Source organism: Notechis scutatus, chromosome Z (assembly GCF_049901735.1).
Source record: "Notechis scutatus isolate UNSWTSFEM ecotype Mainland chromosome Z, rNotScu1.2, whole genome shotgun sequence".
NCBI classification, from domain to species: domain Eukaryota; kingdom Metazoa; phylum Chordata; class Lepidosauria; order Squamata; family Elapidae; genus Notechis; species Notechis scutatus.
In genome coordinates, this window is record NC_142025.1 from 108,926,310 (window position 1) to 108,946,282 (window position 19,973).

Sequence of the window (19,973 nt, forward strand, 5' to 3'; positions counted from 1 at the left end):
TAATGGTTGAAGGATGTAGGTTTATTCAGATGTGAAAGGAGATAGAGTCCCTGCATTTTTCTTAGTTGAGTCGAAACTTTAAGAAAATTTGGTATGCCAAAAACTTGCTGAAATATCCTGTCTTATGAAACATGCAGGATCTTTTTCTCCTTTCATGGTTCCCCTCAATAAGAGGTTTAATTCTTAGCCAGCCATTATTGTGTATATAGTATTTGCTGTTCCCCACTGGAAGAACACAAGGCAATTAGAATATGTCCTTTTGTCCTTATTATTGTCATTGGCTGAATGCTTTAATACCAAAAAGGAAGTTCCAGGGAAAATTAAAAGTAGGCCTTGAGGAAGCAGGACCCTGACAGATTGATTACACTAATTCCTGGCAGTGCCCTTAACAACTGCTTGGAAAAACAACTGCCACTTTTCCCCCCCATTGGCTTTGTACTAGAGTCTTCAATAGTCATGATGTGCAAGTCACTCTATATGCAAGTGTTTCTCAGCTTCAGTAACTTGAAGATGTGTGGACTTCAAGCCCCCAGCATGCTGGCTGGGGAATTCTGGCAAATGAAATCCATACATCATCAAGCTGCCAAAGTTGAGAAACACTGATCTGGGCTGCAGAAAGCTTTATCTGCCGAATTCTATACATCAAAAATAGCTGTTAAAGAAACAAATAGGTCAAGCTGATTCTCCTCTCTCCTAATCAGCTAACAACAGTATTTCCAAGTAGCTTTTAATCTTTTAATGTTGCATCAAAATAATCTAGGAATATTAGTGTATCATGCTTGATAGGATTCCAGTGATTGTATAAAACCTATGTGGATGTGGAAAATTTGTCTCTCTCCAGATGCATGCTAAATCACATTGCCTTTCATTTTTCACCAACTGGCCTGCTTAGTAGGGACTACAGGTTGTTGAAGTACAGCAACTACAAGACGATCTCGGGTTCTCTTGTCTCAGCTAAGAATTATATTTAGATGTACAATTATAATTTATTACCTACTGCTGCTGGGGAATTAGATACAGGTTTGATCATTTTCCAATAAGAGCATAACAGCTGTTACATCTTCACCTCTAAGACTTGCAAAGTAAGGATGACCAACAAGTAGCCAAATAGCCACAGACAGTATGACCAGTGATAAGGAATGATGAGAATGGCAAGCCAACAATATCAAAGAAAAGCATGCATTGTTTACCTTTCCTTTAAAGAGACAGGCATTCGACCATGCATGGATCTGAGCCTAGAAAATTTGCAACTTGACATAGGAAATTTTTAGCTAGTAATAAAAGAAGGGTGGCATACACAGAACATCAATCTCTGGTGTCTCTATTTTAAATGGTTGCAGCTCAAAAACCTGGAAAACTATTGCCAGAATGATAAACCTATGCGGTAGGTTTTGAAAGAAGGCAGTTATGAATGCAAAGAAGTAGGACTGGTAAAGATGGAAAGAAGCAGAATTGGATACAATTTAGAAATATGCTGATGAGAAGGGGAAAAAATCAGCAGCAGAAGAACGGGAAGAGACAGTTCCCCCCCCCAACCCCCCACTTTGTACTGACCCTGCCTGGATCAGGTGCTCCCGGGGCTCGCAGTAGTGGCTTTTCTTCAGTGATTTGCACTTCCTGGAGTTCTGTCATGGCACCTGGGACAAAAGACAATCAGGGGATATGTTAATTGGGGAAATTATATACTAATGAACCATTGACTGGGTGATGTCACTTTCATTCTCCCTCACTTGATGACAAATGATGGCTGCACATATGGTTTAGAACTAACCTAAATAGGTAAGATGTAGCTATCCAAATATAACCCCTTCCAATGTGGCCGCATAGTCTTTCATTCAGTTGCCAAACAGCAAGTGAATGCTAAATCAGTCAGGTATATCCACAGTCCAGAATACTAGTTGCTCTGCCCTGCAATGCTACCTAGCCAGGTAACGAAATATCCCCAGGAAGAAAAAACATCACCAAGAAACTAAATAATCAAGAACTCAATATGCATGTATGAACACCAATTGCTTTGAACTTAAGTTAACAAAGATGTGGATCCTGCCATTCATCAAATGTATTTTTTCTACTACAAGCAACATTTAGTTGCTCATAGACATCTTCTGAACTATGGTACATCTATGAACATGTTATAAAGTGTTAACAGGGCATGTTAAAAACCAGCACTGAAACCATTAATTTCACAGTAAATGTGAGACATTGGACATATAAAAGAATCCAAGTAATTTTGAAAACTGCCAAATCTTTCATCTAATTTTTAAAGTTTAATTCTAGCCCTTTCCTGTATACATCTATACTGTTTTAAGATCAGCCTTCCCCAGCTTCCTACCTTCCAGCTAGGCTGGGACTACAACTCCCAAAATCCCAAGCCATCACAGCTCTTGGGAGTTTTGAAGCTGTGGTCTGACAACATCTGAAAAGTGTCAGATTGAGAAAAGCTGTTTATGGCTGCTCTCCAAAACAAACTTGAATTCATTCTCAGTCTATCACCTCCAAAATAAAATCTTTTTTTTTATAACAGCCTTTTAAGGGCTAAAAAATCTTTTAGACTGTTTTGTAGACAGATTGATATGCTTGGTGTTCTGTGACCTTGTGATGTGTTTGAGATACTTTCCCTTGATTTGAGTGGGGTTTTAACTCTGTGGAATTGAAATGGTTTTCTGTTCCCCATTTGTACAGAAAATTATCTTGCTTTTCTGCAGATAGGGGAACTGAAGCTGAGAGAGGATAACACAACAAAGGTGAAGAAGTCAACCCTAATCTCCTAGATCTAGACCCTCTCATTATGTAATCAGGCATGATTTCATATAAACAGCCACACCTTGGCAAGTGACCAGCACCCGCCGAATAAGATAGGAATATAAACACTTGCTTTCTACTGAGTTGAACTGCTGATCCTCTGCAGTCCATCTACTGATATTGACAATTGCATATCCATTTTCCCCTCATCTGCAGATGGAAAATATCTTTGAAGGCCTTGCTGGAAATACCACAAATTTAATCAGTGGACTTCCACAGATGAAAGAGCCAGTTGGGTCTAGTGGTTAAGGCTCCGGGTCAGAAACTTTGACCTGTGGTTCTGCCTTAGGCATTAAAGCCAGCTGGATAACTTTGGGCCATTCAATCTCTCAGAGCTAAACTCTAACTCACAGGATTGTTGTTAAGGGGAAAATAGGAGGAAGGAGTATATGTAGGCCTGATGCCTTGAGTTATTTATTAAAAATATAATAAAATTCTTTAAAAAAATAAAAATAAAAGGTACTTTACCAGTGAACTACAGTTTGTAGTTCACTGTATTTCAAAGATTGCCATGACATGTTTTAGGACTCTTTCAATATTCCAGGAAGTTTCAAGATGCAATGCTCTGTTAAGGCACTTTTAGAAGTGCTCAAAAATCAGCCCCCTATTGTCCTTGGTAGCTTTGAACAAAAATATCCAATGCAATCCACAGATTGATCATGAATCACAGAATGGCATGGCTCCCTCTGCAAGAGGCACAGCATTAGCAGTGTTGATTGTTGGGATGGCAGCAGATAATCAAGACTTGTAACAATTGCTTCATGAGTAATAAAGGTAGCCCTCAAGTTATGATTAGTTACTTATTGACCATTCAAAGTTACGATGGTCCTTCCTGGGACTACTTATGACTTGGTTCTGAAGTTCTGATGGCCATCTTTCCAACCATGATCACATGAATGCATTTCAGGTGCTTGCAACCGGCTCACATTTACAGCTATTTGTAGCATCCCATGATTATGTGACCATGTTTTACTCTGGTTTTACTAAAAAGTGGTATTTACTTCTACTTTTTGGCAAAATCAGCCCTTACCAAACCATTCATTCACTTTTTTTTTCCAGAGCTAAAAAAATAAATAAATTATAAAATTCAGTTAGTTATGTGGATGATCCAATTTATGACTATCATGACTTACAACCATGATGGGCAGGATCCATTATGTGAATACATCGAGGGTCAGCTGTATAGTAATGACAAAAGAATTCCAAGAGAGGCCTCAATGCTCTTCAATTTTTTTCTTTTAAATAACAATTCTGCAGCATATTCCAAACACCACTGGAATTAGTCATTTAGCAATGCATGAAACCTATTATTATTTATCTGGTCGATTTTAATATGATAGTAGTAGCCATCTGGAACAGCAAAAAAAGTTCAGACCAATAAAGCTGCAAAGTCGTGTTCAAATTTTTTCAGAAGAAGTCTCCTCCAGGGCTTAGGATTCCCTATTTACCCCTTCCCTTGTTCTTCTAGAATAGGGGTGTTAAACTCATGGCCCGTGGCTGTCATGTGATGACATGTCATTGCGAGTTTGACACCCTGTTCTAGAAAATACATTCAGTTCCTAAATGCTTGCATTTCTAGAATATCTTAGCTTTCTTAGCTTTCAACAGAAACATAGGTGAAGTTGTATGGCATATGCAGGTACAACCATACATTTTGGAATGTGCTCCAAACATATATTTAATATCCTGCCAATTTGCAGGACAAATCTAGTATAAGTTAAGTGTGTGGAATCAGGGGGCACATATTTACAAATCACATAATGCTGTATAGTCATTTTAAGATCCTTTCTCTATATTCCCAGAGAGAATAAGACTTGAGATTTGAGTAAGATTTGGGCAGTCTTAGTTTACATATTATGGTAAACCATGATTCAATTAGTCATAGTTTACATATAAACATTGCACAAAATATTAAACTAAAACCAGTCAATAGCTTGCTCTGATTGACCTACTCCCTGATTAGGTTAGTAGCAATAGCAATAGCACTTAAGACTTATATACACTTCATAGTGCTTTACAGTCCTCTCAAAGCAGTTTACAGAGTCACCATATTGCCCCCAACAATCTGGGTCCTCATTTTACTGACCTTGGAAGATGGAAGGTGATTCAACCTTGAGTTGGACTGTGAATTAACCTGTAATACTTCATTCTAACCACTGTGCCACCACAGCTCTTTTGTGCTAGCAAAAATTAAGCAAATAATGGCTTAGTACATTGTGCTTTCTTATGGTTTGGTGAGCAATAAACCATAATCACTGTCGTTCAGACTACATACCAAGCTAAAACCAAACAAACCACATATATGATGTGGAACCTAGCATGTATATTTTAATTGTGTTATACCCATCTGGTTATTTAGACCTATTCAGAAAACATACATTTCAAAATGGAAAATTTAAATTAAATCAGTTTTTATTTTTGCCTATTTAATTCACCAGAATAAAGCTATCGATCTTGTTCACTTGGCAGTTTGGGCAAATTACCTTTGCTTCAGAGTTGATTCATACATGTTCATATATCACTAATGCAACATACTGAACAGAGCATTTTCACCACAATTATGATTTCTAACTTACAGTCTAAAAATGACTGATGATCTCTCCGCGTATTGCAGTAATCTTTGGTATGGACACTAATGCAATGTAAGCTATTATTGTATTAAATTACGTTAGGACACATGTGTCCAAAATATCACCAACTTCAACAAATTTTAGTTTTCCTAACCAAAACCTTGCAAGTTATAGATATATCACATAAGATTTAGCAATCTTATAAACTTTTGGTCATATTTTTTATATGTATATTTATATGGCTGCAAGCCAGTGACTCCTGAAAAGTCCATGTAGTTTTCTTGGCAAGATTTCAGAAGTGGTTTGCCATTGACTGTTTTCTAGGGCTGAGATAGAGTGACTGGCCCAAGGTCACACAGCTGGCATCATGCCTAAGGCAGGACTAGAACTAAATTGGTGTCACAGTTTCTATTCTCTTTAATCATTACATCTTTGGCCATTTAATTGGTTTTAAAAAATAATTGAGGTTCAAAGCCTTATTCCAAATAATTTCTCTGTGTGCAAATCCTTAATATACAGAAGTGTATCTGAGCTTTAGATGTATCATATAGCACCCCACTTAAAGATATAGCTAAATACAATGCAGAAGGTCCATCTGAATGTGGGGACTGTTTTTATCCATCACATAATGATATCTGCACATCATCAGTTGATGCTGAACTCCATTGTGGAACAGTCATGACCTATCTATAGTAGTTTACAGCCTTCTTATGAAAACCTTTTAAAAAAACAAGAAGTTGCACAAGACCAGAATACAAAGTGATTAACTGTACTGTGCTAGAGGTGTGTCTACATATGTTCTGCCAACCCAGACATATATCCTGATGCGTCTTCTCAGCTGAAAAAAAAAAATGGAACTGGCATTCCTCTTGCCTCAAGGGAAACTTGGAATATGGAACTGTACAGTCACAAATACTTCTAGTTAGTATGATAGTACACTGAATTATAGCTACAAAGATTCGAATCCCAGGAAGGTCTCTTCTATGGACCTACCCAATCCTATACAAAGAGAAATAAGAGACATGTAGCACTGTTTGTTCCCAAATGGATAATCTCCCCCCACCATCTCTACTTCCCAGTCCCTAGTACATAATTCAGAGAATGCTTACATGCCCTATCATGCTACAAAAGATTTTGCATTGGCATTCTTCTTGCAATGTAAAAAGAGGGGAGAGCGAAGGAAGGCAAATGCATGACTAAGCATTCCCCCTTCACTCTTAGCAACTAGGCTATTTCTCTTCTGCCTGGCTGCAAGCCCACCCTCTCTTCCATCTTAGTGTTGCTCCATTCTTGGCCCTGGGGTAGACTCCTTAGGGCCCTGTAAGAACAGGCAACCTTCCATTCTTCTCCTGTCTATCTCTCTCCCCTCCTCCCTCAGGTACTATGTCTGCTTCCCACACTGGACTCAATCCAAGGATCTCCCTCCTGGGCCATAAATAGCTGTTTCGATCACCATGAACTCGGGCAGCCATCCAGTTCCCCAGGAGCTCCTTGCCACTGAGGGGCCCTTAATGGGGCCTGTAAAGAGCAAACATCCAGAAAATCATAACTCCAGGCTCCATGATGTAGCAACTCTACACTTAATAGATACCCCCAGCCCTGTACAAAGAAACCTAGACTAATGCCAGGCATTAGGATTCCACCATTCCTCCTTAAGAAGGAAAGTATGGACTAGGGGAGTGGAAGATCCATATTTCCAAATGGAAATGTTATCCTGTTTCTAGCTTAATAGATTAGGGGGCTCCTGACATTAAGAATTCTTCTTGGCTTCTTTGTCTCATTCATTCCCAATATGCTTTCCAAAATTGCTTCCTTTTTTCCTTCTTCTTCTTTTCATCTGGTTTGGCAGGACTCCAGGTTTTTGACCACCAGCTCAACTTAGAGGCCAAAGACCAACAGGTGTAGTTTATGCAGCTTAGAATTGCTTTGCTAGACATTCCACACCAGTTGAACAGTTAAATGCAAAAGAAGCCCTACTAGGAATAAGTTTTCATATGCTAAGCCAAAGGACTCTGAGCAGCACCTTCAGAGTTGCACAAAACGCAAGATGTAGATTAAGTACTGTTTACATGTAAGCAATGCATACTGTATCTTTTTCCTCTAAATCATAGAAAGATGAGTAGAGAAGCTGATTACATTGGATCTTGGGTTAAATAGTTCATCCGCTATGGGTGAGGAGTCTTTGAAGCTACTGTTTTCCATGATGCAGCCTAAGATGTGGGATACTGGGAATGTGGTTCAGCTTTGGATCTTCAAAATTTCCCTTTCCTACCTAAAGGACCTCCTACCTCTTGTTAATGTTAAAAGCACCATTTGACTTCATCTTTCTAGCCCAAATTTACAAAGGTATCAATTATTAGCATCCATTTAGGAATTAAGAATTTCAAATGTATGATTCATCCAAGCTGTAGCAAGCTACACGTATACTTACTGACCAGTCCCAATTTTCTTGGTCCCGAATCTAGGTTTAGTGACAGCTCAGATCTGACCTTAATAAAATATGCTCTCATTTAAAAGTAAAATAGAAACAATCGAAACTATGTGACAAGTGGAACACATGGAAGCACATGTGGACAGACTAAATCAGTTGCTGGTACAACCTTTCATCTTGGCTTATTCCCACAACCTTTTTCTTTGGCCAGTAAGGTATCAGCTCCTTACCTCACATCTTCAGGGGGCTGAAGGTCAGATTACGCCCTTCTGAAACATGGCTAGAGGCAAACTCACCCTTGTATGAGAAGCATTCCCTTTATTTTCAGCACAAGACCAGGAAATGCTTGTGGGCCAACAGGATAACCAGTGCCAGAAAGTTTCCAGGTGCCTACAGGTTTCAGCATAAGGAGTGGCTCCCTGCCAAGCCCCTTTGGCACATCCACATGAAGCCTCTAGCTGCAAAAACAGGCAGCACAACACACCCCAGTCTGGCTCTTGGGAATAGGAACATTCTCTCATCTCCCCCAACATGCCTTACTCTCAACTAGGAATAAAAATCTTTGGACTTCATTCATAGATTCCCCATGGCATATCTAGCCTATGTGTACCCAGTGCTTTCCCAAGCTTCCTTTTTGTAACCCCTGCAAATAGAAAGAACCCAGTTTTACTCCCTAGTATTCGCCTGGCAAGCAACCAGTTCCTGCTTCTGATTGCTCTTTTTTAGCCCTCTCCCAGGAAATGCAGGGATCCCCAAATTCGCCTGCTTTAACTCAACCCATCTCTCAGAAATCTAGCACTAGATTCTGCTGTTTGTGTTTGTAGCTCTTTAATGGGCTGGGCTGGATTGTGTGTGTGTGGGGGGGGCGGGAAGAAACATCCCAAAGTGCTAAGGGACAAGCTCCCTCATTGGAGATCCATTCTATTTACCTAGTTAATAATTCTATTAACCACCATTTACGGGGCTGATCTGCTCCCAACCCTACCACTCTAAAGCCAATTCCTTTGGAAACTATCTGTCACCCCTCCCACACATCTGGATTCCTGAACCTGTGAAACTCTTGGCTTCAGCGCAGGCTTCTAGCCATTAGCACTTAGAACTCTTGACAGCTTGGGTCTAGCGTCCAGCAGCATTTAGTTTACGCACTCACCTGCATTTAACCTCTTCTTCTGTGCAAGGCCCTTCTTCCCCAGAGACCCAGACAAGCCAGCACACACATTCCCCCCACCCTTTTACTGCAATTCGATTAATCCTCCCATCCTTTTTCTCTCTCTCTCCCAGGAGGTAAGGATCTCGGGCCCTCCCACCTGATACCCTCCCTCCCAGTACCCTCAAGGAGAAAAGGTTCTCCGCTGCCCAAACCAGCAGGCAATTTGGACCTTCAAGGTCTGGGTGGGGACAGGAAAGGCTGTCTCCCATCCGGACTGTTGTTTCTTTCCCCCGACCCATTTGACATTTGAATTTGCCGATTAGGTCAATTGCACAGAGAATTGAAGAACCCAAGCAGGTTATTAATCCGAAGGAACTCTGGCTCGGGTGGGAAAGAGAAAGCCCCCCTCCCCCAATCAAGACTTAAGAGCGACGAGGAGGGAAATGCTAGCATTAATAACATAGGCATCGAGGCCGCCCCCTACAGCACAAGGCTGTTTTGACTTGGGCAGAGGCGGCGGAGGACTTTTATTTGTTTGTTTGTTTGCAGCCTGCTTTGGGAATGAAGGCTACCCAATTTGGGGTGGGTGTGGGGTTTGGAGCCGAAAGGTGGGGAGGTGGTTCTGTAATACAGAGCACGCTCTCCTCTTAAGGCTTAACGCACACCGTGCAACAGATTTCCCTTGCCTGGTTTTTCGGGGTGCTCGATCTGGGGAGAAACAAGCATACGAGGAAAAGAGGGGAGGGGGAAAGGGAAAAAAAAGAACAATAACATTTTCAATTTAACAGCCCCTCCCCCACATTGTCTACCACCCCCTTGTTTCGGGATACCCTCTGTCCGTGCGTCGCTTCGTCTGTCTTGTCTGCGGCGGCTTGTCTGCCTGCGCTCCGCCACTCGGTTTCTCCTTCCACCTTCACTTGCCTTTGACTCTCTGACTGCAAACACCACCTCCCCCCACCCCAGGGAGACCCCTCCCCCGGATCCTCTCCCCTCCCCCTTCCAGCTCCGCCTCTGCCAATCCGGGCTGCTAACAAGGAAAGGAAAAGGGGCGTGAGGGGAGGAAATCGGGGAGGAGAAGGAAAGGGGGGCGAAACGGGCAACCATATTTCTCCAGATCCTGGTAACAACGGGGAGCCCCACAAAGGCGACCTCACCCCACCTCCTCCATTTCATCCTTCATTTAGCCTCTCCCTCCCCAGCTAAATTCGGATTGACTACATTGCAGGATGCTAATATTTTTAGATGTGTCTGTTTTTGTAGCTGCAAAAACGAAATATGGCAAGTAGTGGTGAACCTGCGCCGCCTGGAGGTCGAAGGTCCCTCCCCATTTGTAAAGGGGGCGGAGGCGAGCAACATAAAACCGGTAATAATCCGGAGTAATATTAATAACAGCACACACACGCACAGCTGTTTCTGCTTTCTTTTAGCATAATCCTTGACGTACTAGGAGCTTCATATATTTTTTTTCCTACTGTAGCCTTCAGTCCAGCCACAAAAGCGCCTCGCTTGGTGCGGTAGGAAAGGCGGAGTCCTGTCAAGCGGCGGTTGTAGTTGGTGAGCCTTCCGCACAAATTAGCGATTATTTATTTATTTATTTTTGTCAATTGCTTACAATATAATAGGTATAAATAAAAACATAGTTATGGATACATGGATACATATAAGAAAAATAAAAGAAACAATAGGACAGGGACTAGGCACGTTGGTGCGCTCATGCACGCCCCCTACAGACCACTTAGGAAAGGGGTGAGGTCAATAGTAGACAGTCTAAGGTTAAAGTTTTTGGGGTTTGGGGAAGAAACCAGAGAGTCAGGTAGAGTATTCCAAACATTGACTGCTCTGTTGCTGAAGTCGTATTTCCTGCAATCAAGTTTGGTGCGGTTTACCTTTAGTTTGTATCTATTGTTTGCTCTTGTGTTGTTATGGTCGAAGCTGAAGTATTCATTGACAGGTAGGACATTGCAATATATAATTTTATATACTATACTTAGATCAGACCAAAGGCGCGTAGTTCTAGATTTTCTAGGTCTAGAAATTCGAGTCTGGTGGCATAAGGTATTCTGCAACGAGTAGAGGAGTGGAGAACTCTTCTTGTGAAATATTTCTGGACTTTCTCAACTGTGTTAATATCAGATACGTAATGTGGGTTCCAGACTGATGAGCTGTATTCGAGTATTGGTGTAGCAAATGTTTTGTATGCTCTAGTTAGTAGTGTAATATTACCAGAGAAAAAGCTACGTAAGATTAGGTTAACAACTCTTAACGCCTTTTTGGCTATGTAGTTACAGTGGGCTCTAGCACTTAGATCATGAGAGATGAGTACTCCAAGATCCTTGACAGAGTTTGGCTCGTCAACAAGGTGTTGACTATTCAGCCTATATTTTATTTTCTGATTTTTTTTGCCAATATGTAAGACAGAGCATTTATTTGTTGAGATTTGAAATTGCCATTTGTTTGACCATTCTGATACATAGTCAAGGTCTTTTTGAAGGGTATTTTTGAAGTATTGTCTGTGGTGTTGAATAGCTTTACATCATCAGCGAAGAGAACACAGTTGCTCTTGATATGATCACAGAGGTCATTTATGTAGACTATGAAAAGAGTTGGTCCTAGAACACTGCCTTGGGGGACACCACTGTTGACAGGTACAGAATTTGATGGGACACTCTCAATTTTGACCATTTGTTGTCTGTTTGAGAGGAATGCTTCTATCCAGTTATGCAGGTGTCCAGAGATGCCATAAGATTTTAGTTTTAGGAGTAGTTTGTCATGTACCACTGAATTAAAGGCTTTACAGAAGTCTATGTAGATTGTGTCTATTGCTTTGCCCTGATTGAGTTGTGTAGTCCATATGTTTTTGCAGTGTAAGAGTTGCAGATTACATGATAGTTTTTTCCTGAAACCAAATTGTTTATTAGAGAGTAGGTTGTTTGTCTCTAAGTGGAGGATGATGGATTGATTAATAATTGATTCCATGACTTTACAGGTGATGCAGCATAAAGAGATTGATCTGTAATTTTCAACTAGGCTGGGGTCTCCCTTTTTGAAGATGGGGATGACCGTGGGTTGTGACCATAGTTTTGGCAAGGAGCTGGTCCTGAAAGATTTTTCAAAGATTATGCTTAGAGGTTTGACTTTGGCAGTGGGTAGCTTTTTTTAAGAAGTCGGCACCTATTCCGTCCGGTCCAATAGATAGAGATGGTTTTAGATTGCGTAGTGCTTTTTCAACATTGTCTTCTGTAAAATCAATATGTATTAGATCATTATAGTTGTCTGTGGTTCAACTTGGAAATACTGGGCATGATCCATTGCTGTTTACAAATACTGAGCCAAAGAATGTGTTAAAGAGGTTGGCTTTAATAGTGTCATTGTTGCAGTCTTTACCATTAGGTCCTTTCAGCGGTGAGATGGACCTTGAGTCTTTTAGTTTGTTGTTTACAAAATTGTAAAAAGTGCGGGTGGAATTGGTGCGTAGAAGGTTTTCTTCTTATTTAATGTGATAATTGGTGCATTCAGTTTTTATCTGGTGGCATAAATTTTTGTATTGGCTTTTGAAGTTGGCAACGTGACCAGATTTGTTTTTCCACCAAAGTGATTTCTTTTTGGATTGAACTTCCTTATTGTTATGGGTAATTTGTTTTTTCTGGTTTTGGGAGTTGTTAATGGTACATATAGTTTGATGACTCTTTTGACTTCAAGTAAAAATATGTTGTCATGGTCTTCTACAGTATTGCATCCAGAGAATAGAAATTGCCAATCAAGGGATGAGAGATCGTTGTTTATAAGATCATAATTGCCTTTTTTGAAGTTATAATTGGGGATTCTGTCGTTGTGATGATTTTTGTGTGGACGTATGTTGAGACAAAAGTGAATCATGTTGTGGTCACTGTTGGAAAAGGTTTCTTTAGTTTGTATTCCATAAATTGAATTCAAACTATTGCAGAAGATGAGATCGAGGCAGTTAAGTCTAGTGTTGTTGGTTACTAGTTGTTCTAGTCCCAGATTTGTTACTGCATTGTAGAAGGTTACATGTGTAGGTCCAGTTGTACATTCATTAAGTTATGAGGTAGATTGAAGTCACCAAGAAAGATAAAAGCGTGTGGGCAGGATGCTGTCCATGTTAGTAGTGTATTTAGCTTGTTTGCATGTTCGATGTCATAATCAGGGGCTCTGTAACATAGTAAGAACCAAAATGTGATATTTAAGGACAGTTCGCAGACCATGGTCTCAGGGATAGCAAGCTCCTGGGTGACTTGGATGTTTTTTAGATGTAGGAACTTTTTATAGAAGATAGCAACACCACCTCCTCTACGGATTTCACGATCTGATCGGTAAACATGATAGTCTCTTAATGTGGTAATGGAGTCAGGGAGAGATGCATTGAGCCATGTTTCACAGACAAATATAATGTTGAATTTAGCCATATTTAGTAAGAGGAGAAATTCAGGTATTTTATTTTCAAGGCTTCTTGCATTGAGTAGCTTGCATTTAAGGCCAGTTGGAATAGAGGTAGTTAGGGGCATGCGTGCCTAGTTTTGAGTGATGTTGGATTGGATGGGGTGGGGTTGGATGCGGAGTTGTGGGTTGTGTGACTTTCTTTTGATGTAATCAGCTCTATAGTCAATGTATAGGCCCTTTTCTCCATTGTCTAGACAGTTTTTGAGTTCTGCGCGGAGTTCACAGGAGCGGATTCTTTGCAGTATGGATAAGTCTGGTCTTGTGCGAAGTTTTTTGTGGTTGGGATTGGCTAGGAAGCAAGCAATGTTTTTTTCTTCTCTTTTTTTAAATAGAAAGCCCTGGATTATTATTTCCACTCTCCAGCATGCCACCAGTTCATTTCTGTTGACTGGGGAAATCGAAGGGAGCTTTTCCTGTAATTTCTCATAAATCTCCTTTTTGCTACCCTTCACTGGCCATAATGGCACATATCAGAAGTGGTTTGCTATTTCCTGCTTCCTAGGATTGGAAGAGCGTGGCTAGCTCAAGATACCCATTTGGTTCTATGCCTGAAGTGAGACTAGAACTCAGGTCTTATGTTTATTCCCACTGTTCCATTAAAATTAAGTTAAGCACCAGAGTGCCATCACAAATTTAATGTTAATGTATTGAGCAATTTATTATAAAGGACTGTAAGTACAGGTAGTCCTTGAGTTGCAATAACAATGGAGCCCAAAATTTCTGTTGCTAATTGAGATACCTTTATTTGCTAATAAAAGTTTTATAATCTTTCTTGCCACAGTGACTAAATGAATTACTGCAGTTAAGTTAGTAATATGGTTGGTAAGTGAATCTGGCTTCTCCATTGACTTTGCTTGTCAGAAGGCTGCAAAAGGTGATCACATGACCCTGGGACACTGCACCAATCATAAATATGAACCAGTTTCCAAGCATCTGAATTTTGATCACATGATTATGGAGATACTGCAACAGTCAGAAGTGTGAAAAATGGTCATTTCATTTTTTCCATGGTCACTAAATGAATTGTTGTAAGTTGAAGACTACCTATATACTTCTGTTTTTTCAGACCTCTTATCCAAATTGCCAGGTAGATCTATGTTATCCCTGTTTTTTGGGAAGTGAGATCCAATTTAATTTGGATCCCATTTCACTAATCTGGTTCCAAATTAGTCTGCCAAGAATGGAAGGTGCCATTTGCAGTTGTCAAACCCAGGCACCAGATCCAGATAGGAACATTTGCCTGTGATTGTTTCCAACTCTTGTCTTTTTCTTCTGGTTCAAGGAAGAATGACTTTTAGCATTTTTCAATCTTAGTCTGTTTATTTTTCAAAGTATAGCAAGTACCAAGTTTGATGAATGCTAGTTTTATTACTGTGACAGCTGATCACTAGAATGAATGTTCTGAATACCATGCATAATTGGATGGACTGAAGAAGATTTTGTATGCTTGTATGTGTATGTTTTTGAACAAGTTTTAACTCCTGCTGATTGCCTGGATGAATTCCTGCAGTTTTCTTAACAAGATTTTCAGAAGGGCTTTGCCATTTCTTTCTACTGCTGAAAGAAAATGAGTGGCCCAAAGTCACCTGGCTGGCCTTGTCCCTTGGGGTGACTAGAATCAGGTCTTCTGATTAGCAACCTGATGAGTTAAACTACTGTACCAAACTGACCCCATTTAAAAAAAACCACTAAATTTATCAGGCTACTTAGCTTTATAACAATTTTAGCCACATTGCTTTAAATTTTCCTCAAGCCTAAAACTGAACCAATGTAGTATAGGTCTAGAATCTAAGCTAGAAAATGGCATAGAAGTTCATATCATTATATCTGTATTATACAAGCCATTGTATGTACAAAAAACAAGGCCTGCCACTATTAAAGGTAGTCTGACTTAGAACTGCCTTTGGGACCAGAATTTTAATTGCTAAGCAAGGTGGTTAAGTGAGTCACACCTGATTTTACAACCTTTTTTCTATGGTTGTTAAGTGAATCACTCTGGTTGCTGAGTGAAACATGCAGTTGTTAATGGAATCCAATTTGCCCTATTAACTTTCCCAGCTGGGAAAATTGCAAATGGTAATCACATGTCCTTGAGAGTTTGCAACTCTTGTCAGTACACCCTGGCTGCCAAGTACCTGAATTTGACCATAGGTCAGTGAATAGGCTGTAACACTTGTAAGTGCGAGAACCAGTGGTATGTCACTTTTTTTCAGTGCCATTGTAACTTTGAACAGTTGATAAACAAATGGTTGTAAGTCAAAGATTACCTATACTTAATATGTAGCTTTATTAAGCTGTTATCAGTGTAAAATAAAAAAACCTTCCTACACCATTCTGTGGTTCCTGGAGAAAAAAAACAAAGAATAAACAAACATCAACATTTTATTTTCCCCTCCCAAATTAAAAAAGAAAAAAACACATTTTGATTGGGAATAAATAGGAATTATTCTAGCCATATAGTTATCTCAGATTTCTCCCTTATATATCTAAAAGTTTGCATTGGCTAGTAGCAAGAAAGATTCTAGGGAGCATTTTAATTAAAAATGTAAAAACATAAATGCACTGTTAGGAGTACCAAAGATTTGTTAATCAGCTCAGTGCATTTTGCTTCAAATGACTGAAACACTTGCATGGCTGAAGCATATTTATTTAAAAAAAATTACTAGGTAAAATTATGCCCATGTATGTCTTTGTATAGCAAAAGTTGGTTTCCAATATATGTCCAAAGTAAAATGCAGAGATCCCAATCAGAAAAGACCAGATTTGCTTCTATCCTAAATTATTATTATTTCTTTATAAAGGGATAGATGGTTTTCATTGTATTGAGGAAAGACCTATATTTAAGAACCATGGATCTAGAGCAGACTTTCAAAGTATGAAATTGTTTCCTAAGGGAGATTAAATCCTTCTCTCCCTATTTTTGTTTGATTAGGCAACAATTTTAGCAATTTCTTATGATTAAGGCCTATTATTTATTTCTTCATTCTTTTTATCCTACTGTAATTAAAAGAATGTTTATTTAAACTTTTATCTCCATCGGCAGTTCCTGGATGTTTGATTCCCCTCTTGTGCTGCTGCCAGGGAGAGGTTTAGCTGTTACTTTTGGTCTCTACCAGCATCAGTTGTCTGCATTGTCTTGAAAATGCTTTTGGCCAGAGAAGTTGATTAAAATGCCACTACAGTATAACCTAATACCCCCTCCCCTTAGACCATCTTTGTTCCTCCAGAAAGCTCAAGGGTTGATCTTGGCTGAGTTTTCTACCTCACAGGACAATCGTGCAGCTGAAAGGCAGGGAGTGGGGTTGTGTCTGAAGCTTTTGGGAAGAAGAATGTTATGTAACAAATTATAACAACTCTATTGTGAACTCTGAAACATCTACTCTGGCCATGATTCTGTTCTCTAAGAATAAAATAGAGCCCTTAAATTCATTGCCTTGTTCTTCTCTGATCAGATCAAGGCCAAATGGACTTGTTATCCAATAAGCTGAATTCAGAGCCCACATTTTGTTTCTATCAGAAATGTGACAGAAATGGGAAATTACTACGTATATAATTGGAGCATAATCATAGTAGCTACATTTAATTTTAATGACATTTAAATGTAAATGAGGGGAATCAAATTCACTTTTATTTAATGTTCTAGTTTTTAATTAACTCACTACATTTTAGAAGATGGCCCCAGTCCATCACTCAAGGACCACATGAATCTTCTTGCTCATAAAAAGTCCTGCTGTTCTGGTTTATTATATTTAAATAATATAATCACATCATCACCACTCACATCATCTTCAGTTTTTACAGTCCCTGGAGGATAGTAAAAGCAAGGGGATTAAAAAACTCTCTATCCCAAAGCTTGTCTGGGGTTTAGCTTGTATTAGGTCACATGGCTGTCTCTGAAAATGTCCACCTTTTTCATGGCTTGAATCAATCTCTCATTTATTTGATTTGGGCTTAGCATATTTTGTGAAGCCAATCTTTTCAGCTTCTAAACCATGATTTTATATAGCAGGCTCTATAAACCCAACCAAATCTTGGCTTATTACAATACAATATATGAAGTAGACCAGTGTGCAACTACACCCACAACCAACCAAGCATTGTTGTGTCTGAAGCGTGTACTTTGTAGACAACTCCTTTGTCTCTCACAAAATCTCCTTTTTTCTGAGCTTTCTACTTTTTTCAGTTTGCAGTCAGTGACTATATATTTTCCTAATCCATCCATTTAAGTGCTGCATTTTCTGACAGGACTGGGTGGGACTGTTTTGCCTGGCACATTCTTTGGACATATCTTTCTGGTCAAACCAGTTAGGCCCTGCACTGTTTACATCCTGGTTTGAACTAATCCCAGGGCAGAATCTCTGTGCTATACACATCACTTTTGTCATTCTCTGAGTTAATTGTCAAGGTCTTTGACACTCTATATACTTGGGCAAAGCTCTTTGTTTGGGATAAAATGTTCCCACACTCACCTTTTCTCTCAAAACATCTTTGTTTGGTATAAAATGTCCCACATTACAAAACCATTCCTAAGGTTTCCCTCTCAAATCTCTTAGTCTGAAATTTGGTAGCTTCTAACAGGGTAACAAATAAATTGAACTGCCCAGAACATGGCTTTCAATCAGGAGCTGGAGAGTGAACCACAGCCAAAATAGACTCCTGGAGTTTTTAAATCACACTTTGTATCAGATGCAGAGAAACTGATAACAAACTGGACCAAAAAACAAACAAACAACTGAATTAACTCTTTCTTTCCTTAATGTTACCACAATTCAATTCAATTCAATCAGAATAGAGCTGGAAGGGATCTTGGAGGTCTTCTAGTCCAGCCCTCTGCTCAAGCAGGAGACCCTACACCATTTCAGACAAGTAACTGCCCAGATTCTTCTTAAAAACCTCCAGTGATGAAGTACTCACAGCTTCTGAAGGCAAACTGTTCCACTGGTTAATTGTCCCCATTGTTAGGAAGTTTCTCCTTAATTCTAGGTCCTTCTCTCTTTGATTAGTTTCCATCCATTATTTCTTGTCCTGCCCTCTGATACTTTGGAAAATAAATTGATCCCTCCTCTTTGTGAGACCCCCTCAAACACTGCAAGAATGCTTTTCATTCAGTAAAGAATCACACCTAGGATCGGAAGGATAATATGCTTCAGATGGCATTGTTGTTCATATTAAAAATGGCATGTATGTTGAGGTGAAAAGGAGATTGGACACTTTGTATAGTGTGAAAATAGGAAGCTCTCAATTTACAACCACAATTGGGATTGGAATTTTTTTCATAATCATTGTAGCTGTAACTTGATTGGACCTGATTTTAAGACCATTTCATCATAAGTCAATCATCATAGCATTATGTAAATCATGTGGTCATTAAGTGAATCCAGCTTCCCAAGTGGCATTTTTTACTAGAAACTTGCAGACAATATCACAAATTGTGATCACATAACTGCAGACACTATAGCCTATTGTAAATATGAACAGGTTGCCGAGTGCCTAAATTGTGATCACATGACTTTGGAGGGGCAGTGCAATAGTTTCAATGATCATAAGTGCAAATTTAATTTGGGATCTTTTTGCCACTCTAGAGAGAGTGCATTGAAATAGTTGGGAGAAATGCATACAGACATGTGCATAAATAGGTGTATGGACATGTTTTGCAGCTCTGAAATTTTCTGGATGAATAATTCTCTCCCTCTGTTTTTATTCTCTCCCAATTAGCAGAAGCCATTCACTATGCAATGGTGGTGGCGCAGTGGGTAGAATGCAGTGTTACAGGCTGACTCTATCTGTTATGAACTAACAAAAACCATTTAATAAAACTTATTAACCTCATGATAAGCAGGCTTGAAATCCTGCACTTTGGATTGGCCCTTGGATAGCGAACTGGGATTGGTCCTCACGGAGCAACCTGATTGGCTATTAGTTTAACATCTCTCATTGGGCAAAAGTTAAGCATTTGGACACAGGTCATTGGTTAACAGGTCAGTAGCTAGCTCTACTAAAGGGCTACTGCTGCACAAGGAGTTTACGCTCTGTTCCTGATCCTTAATAAAGAGTTGAAGTTCACTATTCTCTGACTCGTCTCAGTTCCTTGCACCCATGCCCAGAATATAACACTATCCACTGCCAGGAGTTCAATCCTGACTGCTCAAGGTCAACTCAGTCTTCCCTCCTTCTGAGGTTGGTAGAATGAGGACCCAGATTGTTGGGGACAATATGCTGACTCTGTAAACCGCTTAGAGCAGTGGCCTCCAACCTTTTGGGCACCAGGGACTAGTTCCATGGAGAAAGCTTTTTCTGCAAATCAGAGGGGCAGTAGTTTTGCCTGCTGCCTGCATTGCACGAATGGGGCTTTGCTTGTTTGCGTGGCCTGGTTGCTGGCATGCCGCAGACTAGTGCCAGTCCATGGACTGTGGGTTGGGGACCCCTGGCTTAGAGAGTGCTGTAGTGTAAAGCACTATTAAGTGGCATATAAGTCTAAGTGTTATTGCTATTGCTAAATATGTGAGAAGGTGGGCCTTAATGGTAATAGTCTCTGGATGTGAATTATGAAATACACTCCTAG

The 19,973-nt window shown here is 39.8% G+C and overlaps 2 protein-coding genes across 11 annotated transcripts in view; one reads left to right on the forward strand and one right to left on the reverse strand.

Moving 5' to 3' along the window:
• NDRG2 (NDRG family member 2) overlaps nt 1–9,886 on the reverse strand; it is a 40,940-nt gene extending 31,054 nt beyond the window's left edge. For 3 of the 9 annotated variants that reach the window (XM_026684232.2, XM_087946644.1, XM_087946650.1), the window contains exons 1-2: nt 3,936–7,788; nt 1,555–1,637 (exon numbers count right to left, since the gene is read on the reverse strand). In XM_026684232.2, the coding sequence (XP_026540017.1) occupies nt 1,555–1,637; nt 3,936–3,957 (105 nt within the window). In that variant the 5' untranslated portion in view covers nt 3,958–7,788. Of the gene's footprint in view, nt 1–1,554; nt 1,638–3,935; nt 7,789–8,033; nt 8,178–8,953 lie in introns of those variants that run through there. The other 6 variants (XM_026684233.2, XM_087946645.1, XM_087946649.1 and 3 more) reach the window with 4 other exon arrangements.
• A 435-nt stretch (nt 9,887–10,321) lies between these two features.
• The window catches only part of LOC148129094 (uncharacterized), a 65,073-nt gene continuing 55,421 nt past the window's right edge, over nt 10,322–19,973 (forward strand). For both annotated transcript variants that reach the window (XR_015745856.1, XR_015745857.1), the window contains exon 1: nt 10,322–10,507. The gene's annotated coding sequence lies outside the window, so the exon portion shown is untranslated. The remainder of the gene's footprint in view (nt 10,508–19,973) is intronic.